The sequence below is a fragment of the Neomonachus schauinslandi genome, chromosome 2 (assembly GCF_002201575.2).
Source record: "Neomonachus schauinslandi chromosome 2, ASM220157v2, whole genome shotgun sequence".
Classification (NCBI taxonomy): Eukaryota; Metazoa; Chordata; class Mammalia; order Carnivora; family Phocidae; genus Neomonachus; species Neomonachus schauinslandi.
Genome location: NC_058404.1, coordinates 132,017,985 through 132,033,352, shown reverse-complemented (window position 1 = coordinate 132,033,352; position 15,368 = coordinate 132,017,985). Strand labels below are relative to the sequence as shown.

The following is a 15,368-nucleotide window of genomic DNA, read 5'->3' as shown; positions in this document are numbered from 1 at the left end:
TAAATATTATTTTATTTTATTATTATTATTATTATTTTAAGATTTTATTTATTTATTTGACAGAGAAAGACACAGAGAGAGAGGGAACACAAATGGGGAGTAGGAGAGGGAGAAGCAGACTCCCTGCTGAGCAGGGAGCCCGATGCGGGACTCGATCCCGGGACTCCAGGATCATGACCTGAGCCGAAGGCAGTCGCTTAACCAACTGAGCCACCCAGGCGCCCTATTTTATTATTATTTTTAAAGATTTTATTTATTTATTTGACAGAGAAAGACACAGCGAGAGAGGGACCACAGCAGGGGGAGTGGGAGAGGGAGAAGCAGGTTTCCTGCATAGCAGGGAGCCTGATGTGGGGCTCGATCCCAGGACCCTGGGATCATGACCTGAGCCGAGGGCAGACGCTTAACGACTGAGCCACCCAGGCGCCCCAATAAATATTATTTTAAAGTAAAAACATTAAATAAAAGATACAGAAAGGAATCTTATCTGAATTTCATTTCCGACTAAAGCCAAGTCTCCTTGAAAACACAGCTGCCATTAACAGCTTGGAGGGAGTTTCCTATGAATTCAGTTGCTGTGAAGACAGACTGCCCAGTCAACATCAAAAAACCCTATGGAAACTTCCTTACTCTCCTACTGAAGTCCTAAATCCCCTCCTTTTTGCTAGGTTGATATATTTAAGATGATTCCACAAATTTTCCATTACTGGGAGCTCCCCTCTGTACATGTAAATAAGCCTTGGTTTTTCTCCTGTTAATCTGTCTATTGTCAGTTAATTTGCATGTCCCGTATCAAATGGATCCATACTGGAAAAGGAAAAGTTTTCCTCCCAACATAACCTTTTGGTCTGTTTTAAGCCACTGGATCCTAATAGTTTATATAGTAAGACGCGGGGTGGGGGGTGGGGGTGGGGAAGGAGGCGGTGGGGGGGAATCATTTCCTCACAAACAGCTTCCTAGGACGAATGATATGACAAGCAGTCTGAATTGTGTGTTCATGAATTACATGTTTAAGGATTTTTAAAGATTTTATTTATTTATTCATGAGAGACAGAGAGATAGAGAGAGAGAGGCAGAGGGAGAAGCAGGCTCCCAAGGAGCAGAGAGCCCGATGCGGGACTCGATCCCAGGACCCTGGGATCATGACCTGAGCCGAGGGCAGACGCTCAACCGTCTGAGCCACCCAGGCGCCCTACATGTTTAAGAATTTTTAAAAGCATGATTTTTAATATTTGGAAGTTACTCTTTGTTACGTCTTCTGGTTTTTAATTGTGTAAGAGAGTGCTGTGGCTTTGGGGGACAAGTATTGAACTTGGAATGAAAAGATGAAGGTTTGAGTCTAGTTCTACAACATGATATCTATAATGTGATTCCCTAGAGCAAACCAGAACTCTGAGTTCTACTAGGTTCAACCATATGAAATTGCTGATAGTTATGTTTTTGATCCACAAAAATGGCCATTTAATAGGATTCAACCTAATGATTTCTTTATCGCATAGGGCTTAAATCAGGTGATATAAATAACAGTGTCCTATAAATTCTAAAGCCCTGTGTCATATGTGCATGAAGAAATTTTTCTTTTAAGCCAATAAGTATAGAATAAAAGTTAGTACATTATATACTGCATTAAAAGTCTAATAAAAATCACTTTTTAAAAAAGATTTTATTGATTTATTTGACACAGAGAGAGAGAGAGAGGAATCACAAGTAGGCAGAGTGGCAGGGAGCGGCAGAGGGAGAAGCAGGCTCCCCGCTGAGCAAGGAGCCTGATGTGGGGCTCGATCCCAGGGTCCTGGGATCGAACCCCACATCGGGCTCCCTGCTCAGAGGGAAGCCTGCCTCTCCCTCTCCCACTCCCCCTGCTTGTGTTCCCTCTCTCGCTGTGTCTCTCTCTGTCAAATAAATAAATAAAATCTTTAAAAATAGTTTGAAGGCTTTGGAATAAGGGTACTACAGAAAAATAAGAAAATAAAGTTATTTCTGGGGAAAATATGCCCAGGTTACCGACAGTCCTGAAAATGATGGATGCACAAATGCAGACTTGTTGGTTTGACAGCAGTTTCAGACAAGTAACTCCTTAAAATTACTGAAGATTACATGCCAATCAGGAAAATCACCATCACTGTGGTGTTTCTGAATACTACCAAACAGCCTTACATATCTGCAGGCATCCAGAGAACTATTTATTCTATTGTAAAAAAAAACATTAAAATAGCCCAGTTTAAAAAGAAAAGAAAAGAAAGGAAGAGATAGTTATTTCCCTAAACCCAATGTATTACCTGGGATTGTTTTAACATCTGTAGTTCACTTGGTGAGCCACTCTAAAGAAGGATTCATAGATTTTGTATCATTTTTATTACAGGAAGATAAAAACTCTGACTGGTATAAAAATTATACAAGTTTCCTGTGGACACTACCATTCCCTGGCATTATCAGAAGGTAAAAAAAGGGTTCTTGGATCTTCCAAGTGTCATTACAAAGTAATTTTTTTGAATAGGAATGATGCCCGTTGATTTTTAATGCACTGGGGCTCATTTTAATGCATTTAGAAGTTTTTTAACTCTTTAGATTTCATAAGCTGTATTGTTCTTCGATTTTTTCCCTATTTTCTTTGCTCTTATTATAGTCTAAGTAGTGCCTAATTCATATCAATGCCATAAAGGGCCATCTCTGTTCACATGACCTGATCTGACTCTCTCAGAATTTAATAACGGATTTATCCGGAACTTTGCCCTTTATGCTGAATGGTTGTATGTACCAGCAAATTCAGGTAGACTAAGGTCTATTTGTCTTTTTTACTTAGATCAAAGAAAGAAAAGTCAAGATATCAAAATTATGACTTTACATTTCTTCTACTAACATCTCCATCCTTTGTCCAGCATCAGTTAAAATGTTTCAATGGAGAGTGTTGCAGAAGAAAAACTTTTCTCCTGTCCTCTTTGGTTCAGTACCTGGGAGTCTGCAAATTTAAGTGACGAAAGAGATTGACAAGAGAAAAGGCACACCAGTTTTATTAATATTTTAGTGCACGGAAGTTTACAGAAAAGAAGTGAAACTCAAGAAGTGTTTAGACTTGGGGGCTTATGAGCCGTTTTAATGAGGGAAAGATTTGGGCTTTGCAGGATGATCGATTGTTGGGAAATACATGGGACTTGGAAATACATGGGGGAAACTAAGGGAAGATAAGAGTTATTTTATTAAGGGTTATCTTAATAGTGAAGTATGGTGATAACATAACATAATAAAATAAAATTTTTTAAAAAGGGGGTTATCTGTGAAGACTCATGTTGAGGCAGACTCTCCATCTCTGTTGATGAGTCACTGCCCCATCCCGGGTGCAAGAGAAGAGGACACCTTCACAAAGGGAAATATATACCTCACCTTTGGGTGGATCAGAGGAGGGCAGAGAACTTTTCCCACACTTGTGGATTCTCAGTTGCCTTTAGCTCAAAATAATCCTTGGGGCGCCTGGGTGGCTCAGTTGGGCGTCTGCCTTTGACTCAGAACATGATCCCAGGGTCCTGGGATTGAACCCCACATCGGGCTCCCTGCTCAGCGGGAAGCCTGCTTCTCCCTCTCCCACTCCCCCTGCTTGTGTTCCCTCTCTCACTGTCTCTCTCTGTCAAATAAATAAATAAAATCTTAAAACAAAAACAAAAACAAAATAATCCTTATGCCAGAGTGGCATATTTTGGGATGGCATATTGTGAGTGCCTTCCAGGGACACGTAACATTTACATGTCCCCCAGGTGATGTCATATGCATAATGGCCGCTGTGCCACAGGGATTCCGGACATTTCCTGGTTGCCTTCTGTGCACCAACTACCATGTGAGATGCTTTACGCCTGTAATCTCATGAAATCACTTAACAAACACAGAAGCTGCGCATTATTTGTATCCTCACTTTAGAAATGACGAAATTTGGGCTCAGAGACTTTCCGTGATCTGCCTAAGGTCACACACTAAGAAACAGAAGTGAGATTTGAATCTATACCTGTTTACATCCCAACCCTAAGCACTCAACTACTGTACCACGCAGGCCATGAGACCATAGCATAATCCTGTGGCTATCGTATAATTCCGTCCTACCATTTCCAGAGATTTGATCTAGGGCAAGTTATTTAACCTGATGATTTTCTCATCTGTAGGAGTACTTATGGGGTGTTTAGAAGATTCAGTGAAAGAAGGAACGCAATATATCCTGTTATAGCCTGTACAATCCATAGCAGATGCCTGGGGTACAAGAAATATTAGTCTTTTGGGCGCCTGGGTGGCTCAGTTGGTTAAGCGACTGCCTTCGGCTCAGGTCATGATCCTGGAGTCCCGGGATCGCGTCCCGCATCGGGCTCCCTGCTCAGCAGGGAGTCTGCCTCTCCCTCTGACCCTCCCCCCTCTCATGCTCTCTATCTCATTCTCTCTGTCAAATAAATAAATAAAATCTTAAAAAAAAAAAAAGAAATATTAATCTTTCTTCCTTCCTTGCTTTCCTTCTTCTTAATTATTGAAAGAGCTTGAATTATTTCCCCAGGGTATTGATTTGTCTTTATATTGGTATGGACTGAAGGTTGTATGGAGCCCAGATACCCAGTACATTTGCTATGGTGAACTGTGAGTTCTCATAGACCTTCATATGAGTTTGACATTGTGCAGTGGGCCCTCAGAAATACCTTTTTTTTTTAAAGATTTTATTTATTTATTTGACAGAGAGAGTGAGAGAGCACAAGCGGGGGGAGGAGGAGAAGGAGAGGGAGAAGCAGGCTCCCCGCCGAACAGGGAGCCCGATGCTAGGCTCGATCCCAAGACCTGAGCCCAAGGCAAGCGCTTAACCATCTGAGCCACCCAGACGCCCCAGAAATACTTTTCAGTGGTAGAAATAACTTTAGAAGAGTTAAAAAAAGAAAAATCAGTTATAATAAACATAAAAATCTGAGCTATGTTAGCATTTTTCTGGGTAAACAATGAAGCATTAGTAGATCTTGATTTTTGACCTCATGTAAATTATCCATCTCTGGTCAAATTCAACATAAAATGTCGGTGGTCTTTTACTCCCATAGAGTCATTCCACAAATATTTTTTAAGTGCCTATGTTTCCAGCAAAGAGGATATAGCAGTAAACAAACCTAAGATTCTGCTTTCATGGAGCTTATATTCTGGGGGGTGTGTAGGGGAAGTGAGCCTTAAACACATAGACAAATAATTATGTAACAGAGGTAAGGGTATGAAGAAAAGTAAGGCCAGGTAAGGGGATGGGAGCAAGTACTTGAGTGGAGGAAAGGAATCTTTCTCTTTTATAAAGGATGTTAGTGAAACTGTTATAAGGTGAGCAGAGACCAAAAGAAGGGAGGAAGGGGAACATGATGCTAAGGCCATGATCCAGAGGTATGATCTAGATGCAAAGGCCATTAATGAGGTAGCAGCATGCTCAGCAGTATGCTTAGGAACAGCAGGGTCCCTGGAAAGGTCTGAGCAAGAGGGCGATAAGGTCTGAGACGTGTCATGGTGAATCCTGGTGACCTGGGGCTTGTGAGCCTTGGTGAGAATTGGCCTTTTATTGAGTAAGATAGCAAATTCCTAAAGGGTTCAGTCTGACTTATTTTTTTCAAAAGAACACTCTGGCTGCTCTTTGGAAAACAGACAAAGATGGACTCTGGGAGCCCAGTGAGGGGCTGTTGTAAACTTCCAGGAGAAAAGTGATGGTGGCTTGGTGGCTAAGGTGGTAACAGTGGAGAGGTGAGAAGTGGTCAGATCCCAGACACATTTTAAAGATAGAGACTTCAGGATTTGCTAGGCTAAAGGGTGTAAAAGAAAGAAGGGAGTCAAGGATGACTCCAAGATTTCTGGTCTGAGCAGCTGGAAGAGCAGAGTTGCCCTTAACTGGAGGGGAAAGAGAAGTGGATGTTGTTGGAAGGGACTTTTGAAGGTGTTCTTGACCATCCTCCTTGCTTTTAGTCAGAATACTCGAACCTCCTTTATCCCTATTTTAGTTATTAATGACTTTTAGAATGAGGGTGGTAGTTTCTACTTGAATTTGGTATTCCAATATGTTTGTAATTCTCGATTTTTCTGCTTTATTTTTATAGATGGCCAACTGTTTTCATGGGGAAGTAACAGCCATGGGCAGCTGGGCCTGGGGAAGGAGCGCCCCTCCCAAGCCAGCCCACAGAGGGTGAGGTCCCTGGACGGCATCCCCCTCACTCAGGTGGCTGCAGGCGGGGCCCACAGCTTTGCCCTGTCTCTCTCTGGGGCTTCATTTGGCTGGGGAAGCAACAATGCAGGGCAGCTGGCCCTCCGCAAGAATAATGTCCCAGGTAACGAGATAGTCTTCTTCTTGCAGTAAATCATTCTTTCTCTCCAGTTGGAAGACCAACTCTGCAAAGGGGATTCTCGACGATTAGAGCAGTGATTCCCAAACTTTGTGACACATTAGAATCACCTGGGGAGCCATCTTAATTTTTGATTGCCACTATAATATATTACCACAAACTTGTGACTTAAAACAACATAAATTTATTATCTTATAGTTCTGGTGGTCAGAAGTTTGATTCAGGTCTCACGGGGCTAAAATCAAGTGTCAGCAGGGTTGTGTTCCTTTCTGGAGGCTTCAGGGCAGCCAGGTAGGGGATGGGGATGGGCCTTGCACCATTTTCTTGTCTTTTCCCCCTTCTAGAGTCCACCTGCATTCCTTGACTCATAGCCCCCTTCTTCAAAGTCAGCAATGGCTGGTGAAGTCTTCCTCAGGTCACATTACTCTGACAGTGATTCTTCTGTTAAAGAACCCTTGTAATTACATTGGGCCCACCCAGATAATCCAGGCTAACCTCCTTATTTTATTTTTTTAAAGATTTTATTTATTTGAGAGAGAGCAAGTGTGAGAGAGCACAAGCAGTGGGGAGGGGCAGAGGGAGAGGGAGAAGAAGACTCCCCGCTGAGCAAGGAGCCCGACATGGGGCTCCATACAAGGACCCCGGCACCAAGACCTGAGCCAAAGACAGACACTTAACCGACTGAGCCACCCAGGTGCCCCTAACCTACTTATTTTAAGGTCAACAGATTAGCAACTTTAATTCCATCTGCTTCATTAACTCCTCTTTGCCAAGTAACCTAACATATCCACAGCCTCTGGGGAAGGACACGGACAGCTTTGAAGCCCCTTATTTTGTCTGCCATAAGAGCATTTAAAAATCCCAGCACCCAAGTTAGACCCCATACCAAGTAAATCAGAATGTCTGGGGATGGAAGCCAGGCATCAGTCTTTATTAAAGGTTCCACAGGTTATTCCAACGTGCAGCCAAGCTTGCACATTGGATTAGAAGATGCTAGCAGGAGAGACAACCAGTTCCTCTGATAATCCTTAAACTCCCTGCGAAACCTTCCCCATGAGCGCATGAGCCCTATCCCTCCTCCCTCCTCTGTTCAGTTCCTTACAGGACTGGCTAACAGATATTCAGCCGGTACTTAGATCTCATCTCATTTAACTCAGTCAACATGAAGTAAGTCCTCTTATTTTCTCAATTATTATTGCATGCTTGCAGAACACCGACTATGTGACAGAAATGAATATGACATAATGGCAATATTATTGGGAATAAAGGTCTTAAAACTTAGCTTTCTAGGAGAATAGCCTTAGGCATTCCAGAAGATTTAATAGTTTTCAGAAATAGTTGCTAAAAGACTGTTTTTCTTTCTTTTCCAAAGCAGGGCCTTCCCTCTGTTTATAATACTTCTGAGTGCTCATTTAAAAAATTATGCTAACGAATTATAAGATGATAAAAATATTAAAAGATGTGAAAACTCATGAAATCTGAGTCTTATACTCTAGAGATTCTGCTTTCTTTCAGTACTGCAAAGCCCCAAGCCTCATTCAATTGGTGCGCTGAAGAATCTAGGTGTGATTTATATCAGCTGTGGTTATGAGCATACTGCAGTGCTTACCCAGGTAATCTAAAATGTTTTGCTATTTGTTTTTGAATTCCTGAGAAATGTTACCACAAGGTACATGTACTGACTGTTGTTGAAAGCAATGTGTGTATCAATATCTCAGCATATCCATTCAATGTACAAATATCTAAAGAGGAGAAATTAACCAAATATAAACCATGAAATTTTCAAGATCTTATAACAGAAGCTAATTTCAGCTTTAAGAAATATTTTTTAGATACCCACTAAATTAGATTAACGGGGTGCCTGTTTGGCTCAGTTGGTAGAGCATGCAACTCTTGATCTTGGGGTTGTAAATTTGAGCCCCACGCTGGGTGTAGAGATTGCTTAAAAATAAAATCTTAAAAAAAAATTAAAAAACGATTAATATAGGAGCTAATCCTTTTAGCAATTATTCATTCATAATGTAGTTATACAGATGAAAATTAATGTAGAAGCAACAAAGTAATTTTTACAGGTTTCAATAACCCAAATTATAGACTAGAACCTACTTTGTTCCGTTTCTTGCTTGGCACAATTACAAGCCTGCTTTGTAAATGTTTGCCTCCTCTTCTTGTACTGACCAAATAGTATGTTCCAATGGGATGGATTCTCTCCATAGCCATAAGGAATAGACTTGAAAACTATTTGTGTGGTTGAAATGTTTATTTAAAAACTAAATGAATCACTGACCTCTATCTCTGAAACGAATACTACATTATATGTTAATTAATTGAATTTAAATGTTTTTTATTTAAATAAGCTAAAAAGTGAATAAAAACTAAATATCTAAAGTAATTTGCATTATTTATTTTATTTATTTATTTTTTATTAGAGAGAGAGTGTGCATGTACATGAGTGAGGGGGTGGGGGGGCAGGGGCAGCAGGAGAAGGAGAGAGAGAATCCCAAGGACACCTCGCCCACTCCCCCCCTCACACTCACTCTATCTCTCTCTAAAAAAAAATCTTTTGAGAAAAGATTATTTTCAGAGATCTCAAAGAAATAAAGCAACCATCTACTTAAATGTTAGTGTTACTCTTAAACCAATTAATTTGTCCATCCATTCATTCTACAATGAATGCCAACGGTTTCTCACATTTAATGAGTTAACCCTTACATTTATTACTAGAAATAATAAATATAAGACCCCTCCCCTTTATATAGAGCTTATATTTCACATAGTGCTCTCATACAATTCTCTGATGATACTTAAGCTTTAAGTTTTTAGTTACTTTTTAAAATCTGAAATTCGTCTGATTCTGTCTTTTTCAAACAGACTGGGAAAGTGTTCACATTTGGAAGCAATAGCTATGGACAGCTGGGACACAGCCCCACTGCTGAGAAGGAAGGTCCACAACTCATGGAAGGAATTGATGGCCTAGTTTCACAGATAGATTGTGGAAGGTAAGGGGCTAGTTTTTTGTTTTTAGTGTGAGTAGAGAGTGCTGTATTTTATTACTTCGAAATGACTCCTTAGGGCAACCCTCTCAGGTCCCCTCCCTCTTCCGGAGCTTTGTACTATGGTTCAGTAAACTTGGCTGTTCCTCAGAAAAAAAAAAAAAAAGACTCCTCAGCAATGTTATCAAACCTTAAAACACAAAATATGTGACTACTCTTTTTATAGATCATTTTCCTTTCTGAAAATTTACTTCTTTCAAATATAGTTTAAGTTGTCTATTTTTTCTCATTTATTCTAGACATTTCATTTATTTAATAAGAATTTATTGGAAGTCTACTGTGTATAGACCACCTTACTAGGTGCTGGGGATTGGGAGGAGGGTTTAAGATAAAAACAGTGGTGGGGCGCCTGGGTGGCTAAGTTGGTTAAGTGTCTGACTCTTTTTTTTTTTTTTTTAAGATTTTATTTATTTATTTGAGATAGAGAGAATGAGAGAGACAGAGAGCACATGAGAGGGGGAGGGTCAGAGGGAGAAGCAGGCTCCTCGCCGAGCAGGGAGCCCGATGCGGGACTCGATCCCGGGACTCCAGGATCATGACCTGAGCCGAAGGCAGTCGCCCAACCAACTGAGCCACCCAGGCGCCCAAGTGTCTGACTCTTGACTTCAGCTCAGGTCATGATCTCAGGGTCCTGGGACTGAGCCCTGCCTATATCGGGCTCTGCACTGAGCACAGAGTCTGCTTGAGATTCTCTCTCTCCTCTCCTTCCCCCTCTAACCTGCCCCTGCTCGTGTGCACACTAGAGCTCTCTCTCTCTCTCTGTCTTAAATAAATAAATAAAAATAGGAGCGCCTGGGTAGCTCAGTCGGTTAAGCGTCTGCCTTCGGCTCGGGTCATGATCTCAGGGTCCTGGGATTGAGCCCCACATCGGGCTCCCTGCTCAGTGGGGAGTTTGCTTCTCCCTCTCCCTCTGCCTGCCACTCCATCTACTTGTGTTCTCTGTCTCTCTCTGTCAAATAAATAAATAAAATCTTAAAAAATAATAAAATAAAAATAGTGGTGTTTGCCTACTTAAGTTGATAAGACAAGATTTAAAGTATTCTCATGCAAATAGAAGATAATATGTATTTGCATATGCATTCAGAGTTTTGCATAACCTAATTATGAGGACACTGAATATTATCTACCCAATTCATAAAAAACAAAGCTTACATTTAAAACACAAATGGTATAGGATGCCTGGGTGGCTCAGTCGGTTAAGTGGCTGCCTTCGGCTCAGGTCATGGTCCCAGGGATCTGGGATCGAGCCCCGCTTCGGGCTCCTTGCTCCACGGGAAGCCTGCTTCTCCCTCTCCCACTGCTTCCCCTCCTTGTGCTCTCTCTCTTCCTCTGACAAATAAACAAAATAAAATAAAAAAACAAAACAAAAAAACACAAATGGAAGAAACCATAGTAAAGACCCATCGATAATGTTCTATCTTTAAGGTTAGTAATAAGTTAATATTCACCTACCATTTGTTTAGTCACATCATTTGGTACCCTCTCACCCTGACATTATGATAAGGGATCTGAGTACTTAGTATAAGATAAATCTGTTATTTTGTGTTAGGAGACGTCATCTTTCTCAAAAAGTGTGAGTACTTTGATCTTCATTGTATTCTGTGTCTTGCAGTTACTACACCCTTGCATATGTCTACACCACTGGAAAGGTAGTGTCTTTTGGTCGCGGACCAAGTTGCAAAAGCAGACCAACTCATCCGGAAGCTCTGACAGAGAATGCTGACTTTACCTGCCTGATTTCTGCTGATGGTACGAGTGGTCCCACTAATTTATGATTTTGTTTTAATTGATGCCACTGGAGGAGAAATATTACTTATCTTCTTTTCACAAGAGTACATAGAACTGTGGTTCTTTTTGTACTGTTATTTTTAAATCTGTACAATATGCATCTTTTCTTATGTAATGATTCCTGGAGTTTTTTTTCCTAAAGATTAGGGTAATATGAAAAAGATCCCAAGTCGATGAACTATCAGAAAGATACACTTTTATATATTTAATCAAACCTCTTGTAGGGGCACCTGGCAGGATCAGTTGGTGGAGTGTGTGACTCTTGATCTCAGGGTTGTGAGTTTGAGCCCCATGTTGGGTGTAGAGATTGCTTAAAATCAAATAAAAAAACAGATAAACAAAAAAACCCTCTTCTAAAGTACATCACCCTGGTTTCATTATGTAAGTGCATGAAAAATTAAATTTTAAGTATATACAAATGTAACCTGATCAAAATTAATCTTTTATGGTGCTTGTAGTCAAAATTCATCTAGAAGAATATAAATTGCCAATAAATAAGTAAATTTGGCTTGGTAATATATCAGATTTTGTTGTTTTTTTTTTTAAAGATTTTATTTATTTATTTGAGACAGAGAGAATGAGAGAGAGAGAGAGCACATGAGAGGGGGGTGGTCAGAGGCAGAAGTAGGCTCCCTGCCGAGCAGGGAGCCCGATGCGGGACTCGATCCCGGGACTCCAGGATCATGACCTGAGCCGAAGGCAGTCGCTTAACCAACTGAGCCACCGAGGCACCCTATCAGATTTTGTTTTAAAAATTTTATCTGTTTTAGAGAGAGAGAGAGCATGCACAAGAGCACGGGTCGGGGGGAAGCAGAGGGAGAGGGACAAGCAGACTCTATGCTTCTGCAAAGCCCAACGTGGGGCTCAATCCCACGACCCTGGGATCGTGACCTGAGCTAAAATCAGTTAGACACTTAACTGACTGAGCCACCCAGGCACCCCAATATATCAGGTTTTTTTTAAGACTATGTTTTTAGAGCAGTTTTAGGTTTATAACAAAAGATTTATTTTTTTACTTCTAAAAACAATAAGCATGGATTTATACTTTCTTTTAGACCTTGCGGATTTTCAAGTCAAGCATATTTTTGCTGGAACACATGCCAGTTTTGTGACAACTTATCAGGTATCTATTATACTTTCTGTTTCTTTTATTTTTTTTTTTTAAAGATTTTTATTTATTTATTTATTTGACAGATAGAGAGCACAAGTAGGCAGAGAGGCAGGCAGAGGGAGAGGGAGAAGCAGACTCCCCGCTGAGCGGGGACCCCGACACGGGGCTTGATCCCAGGACTTCAGGATCATGACCTGAGCTGAAGGCAGCCGCTTAACCGACTGAGCCACCCAGGCGCCCCCTTTCTGTTTCTTTTAAAAATATTCTTTCAAAAAACAAAAACAAACAAAAACAAAAATCATTTTTTTCTGTCTAGATTTCAGAGCAGTGTTTCAAACATCGTATCATTTGTATGTATTCAAATTTTTTACTAAGAAGATCCTCTGTTAGAATGCTTCTTAAAAAGTAATTCTGAGGGGCACCTGGGTGGCTCAGTTGGTTGGGTGTCTGCCTTCGGCTCCGGTCATGATCCTGGGGTCCTGGGATAAAGCCCTGCATCCCTTCCTGCTCAGCAGGAAGCCTACTTCTCCCTCTCCCTCTGTCACTCCCCCTGCTTGTGCTCTCTCTCTCTGTCAGATAAATAGATAGAATCTTTTAAAAAAAATATTCTGTTATTTTCGGGTTGCCTGGGTGGCTCAGTTGGTTGGGCATCTGATTCCTGGTTTAGGTTTGGGTCTTGATCTCATGGGTTGTGGGATGGCCCTGTGTCAACTAGGCTCCATGCTCAGTGGGGAGTCTGCTTGAAAGATTCTCTTCCTCGGGCGCCTGGGTGGCTCAGTTGGTTAAGCGACTGCCTTCGGCTCAGGTCATGATCCCAGGGTCCTGGGATCGAGTCCCACATCGGGCTCCCTGCTCTGCAGGAAGCCTGCTTATCCCTCTCCCACTCCCCCTGCTTGTGTTCCCTCTCTCGCTGTGTCTCTCTCTCTGTCAAATAAATAAAAATCTTTAAAAAAAAAAAAAAAAAGATTCTCTTCCTCTACCCCTCCCCCTACTTGCTCGCACACTCCTCTCTCTCAAATGAGTAAATAAATCTTTTTGAAAAAATGAGGTATAACCTATTTAAAAAAATATCCTGTAATTTTCACTTCCTCCTCACATCTCTTAAGATGAGACCCCCAAACCTAAATTCATTGCTTCTACAGTGTTTAAGTAATATTGATGATAATGACAGCAGTGATTAATATTAATTGTAGTCATCATGAGTTAGGTACCAATTAAAATACTCCAAGTCTATTGACACATTTAATCCTCATGTCAACTCCAGTTGGTATTATTTCCCCCATTTTACAGATGAAAAAACTGAGTCTCAGAGAAGTAGACTTACCCAAAGTTGCACTGCTAAGAAGTGACAAGGCTAGATTCAAACCCAGGCAATCCAGCTGCAAAGCTTATACCATTAGCCACCATACTGTAGTACCCTCCTAACTGTTGACAGAGAGGACTTTATTCTCATATTTCTGGGTTGGTTCTGAAATGTTTGTATGGAGACAGAAGTATACAGGCATGCCTCATTATATTGCACTATGATTTAGTGCATTTTTTACAAATTGAAGGTTCGTGGCAATCCTACAGAGAACAAATTTGTGGGAACCATTTTTCCAACAGCATTTGCTCACTTCTTGTTTCTGTGTCACATTTTGGTAATTCTTGCAATATTTCAAATTTTTCCATTATTCCTATATTTGTCATGGTGACCTGTGATCAGTGATCTTCAGTGTTACTGTTGTGATTGTTTTGGGATGCCATGAGCTATGCCCATATAGGATGGTGAACCTAATCAATAAATATGTATGTTCTGACTGCTCCACCAACTGGCTATTCCCCTGGCTCTCTCCTTCTCCTTGCACCTCCCTATTTATCCCCTGAGATGAAACAATATTGAAATGAGGAGTGATGAATAATGAACGAACAATAGGGTCAATGGATTGGAGATCCTAATGCCCTCAAAGAATGTTGGAGTGGGTTCCACTCTAAAGTAAGTGTCTTAGTCTGCTCTGCCTGCTAACAAAACACTATAGACTAGGTGGCTTGTGAACAGCAGAAATGTACTTCTCACAGTTTTGGAGTCTGGGAAGTCCAGGATCAAGGGGCCAGCATACTCAATGTTTGGTGAGGACATGCTTCCTTGTTTATAGATAGCTGTCTTCTTGCTGTGTCCTCATATGGCAGAAAGAGCAAGAGAGCTCTCTGGGGTCTCTTATAAGGGCACTAATCCCATTCATGAGAGCAGTAATCCCATTCATGAGACCTAGTCACCTCCCAAAGGCCCCACCTCTTAATGCCATTGCACTGGGGATTAGAATTTCAACATATGAATTTGGGGGGGGAACACATGCAGTCCATAACATTCTTCCCCCCCACCCCGCCCCACCAATAAAATTCATGTCCTTCTTGCATGCAAAATACATTCATTCTGTTCCAGTAGCCCCCAAAGTCTTAACTCATTCCAGCACCAAAGAATGTTAGATTGGGAGTTTCACTTTAAAGTAAGGGAATTAGAAAAAGGTGTATGATGACCGAAGAAGAGAATGTTTCTTTTCTTTTTTTTTTTTTTTAAGATTTTATTTATATATTTGAGGGGGGGAGGTGAGAAAGAGTATGAATGGGGGTGAGGGGAGGAGGAGCAGAGGGAGAGAGAGAAGCAGACTCCCCGCTGAGCAGGGAGCCCGATGCGGGGCTGGATCCCAGGACCCTGAGATCATGACCTGAGCCGAAGGCAGACGCTTAACTGACTGAGCCACCCAGGCGCCCCTGAGAATGTTTCTAATAGAAATTTTAGAAGGTGAAACAGTTATTGATGATTATAAAGCATAGGGTATTACCTAGATCTAGGGCAGTGGTTTTCAGCTAGGAATGATTTTGCCCTAGGAAACATTTGGCAATTGCTGGAGCCATTTTAGGTTGTAGTAACAGGGAAAGGGGCAGGGGTGTTGGGGTGGCAGCCACTAGCATCTGGGGGGTAGAGGCCAGGGCTGCTGCTAAACATCCTGCAATGCACAAGACTCTCACAACAAAGAACGATCTGACACAAAATGTCAATAGCATCCCTCTTGAAACCCTGATCCAGGACATGGGTAGTTGAGGCGGAGCAGA

The 15,368-nt window shown here is 41.4% G+C and overlaps 1 protein-coding gene across 1 annotated transcript in view; it reads left to right on the top strand.

Annotated features, from left to right (window-relative positions):
• The window catches only part of HERC6 (HECT and RLD domain containing E3 ubiquitin protein ligase family member 6), a 53,747-nt gene that overhangs the window by 2,793 nt on the left and 35,586 nt on the right, over positions 1-15,368 (top strand). Inside the window, exons 3-8 of the mRNA XM_021702472.2 lie at positions 2,363-2,439; positions 6,081-6,308; positions 7,839-7,936; positions 9,195-9,322; positions 10,989-11,125; positions 12,220-12,287. Of these exons, the coding sequence (XP_021558147.1) occupies positions 2,363-2,439; positions 6,081-6,308; positions 7,839-7,936; positions 9,195-9,322; positions 10,989-11,125; positions 12,220-12,287 (736 nt within the window). The remainder of the gene's footprint in view (positions 1-2,362; positions 2,440-6,080; positions 6,309-7,838; positions 7,937-9,194; positions 9,323-10,988; positions 11,126-12,219; positions 12,288-15,368) is intronic.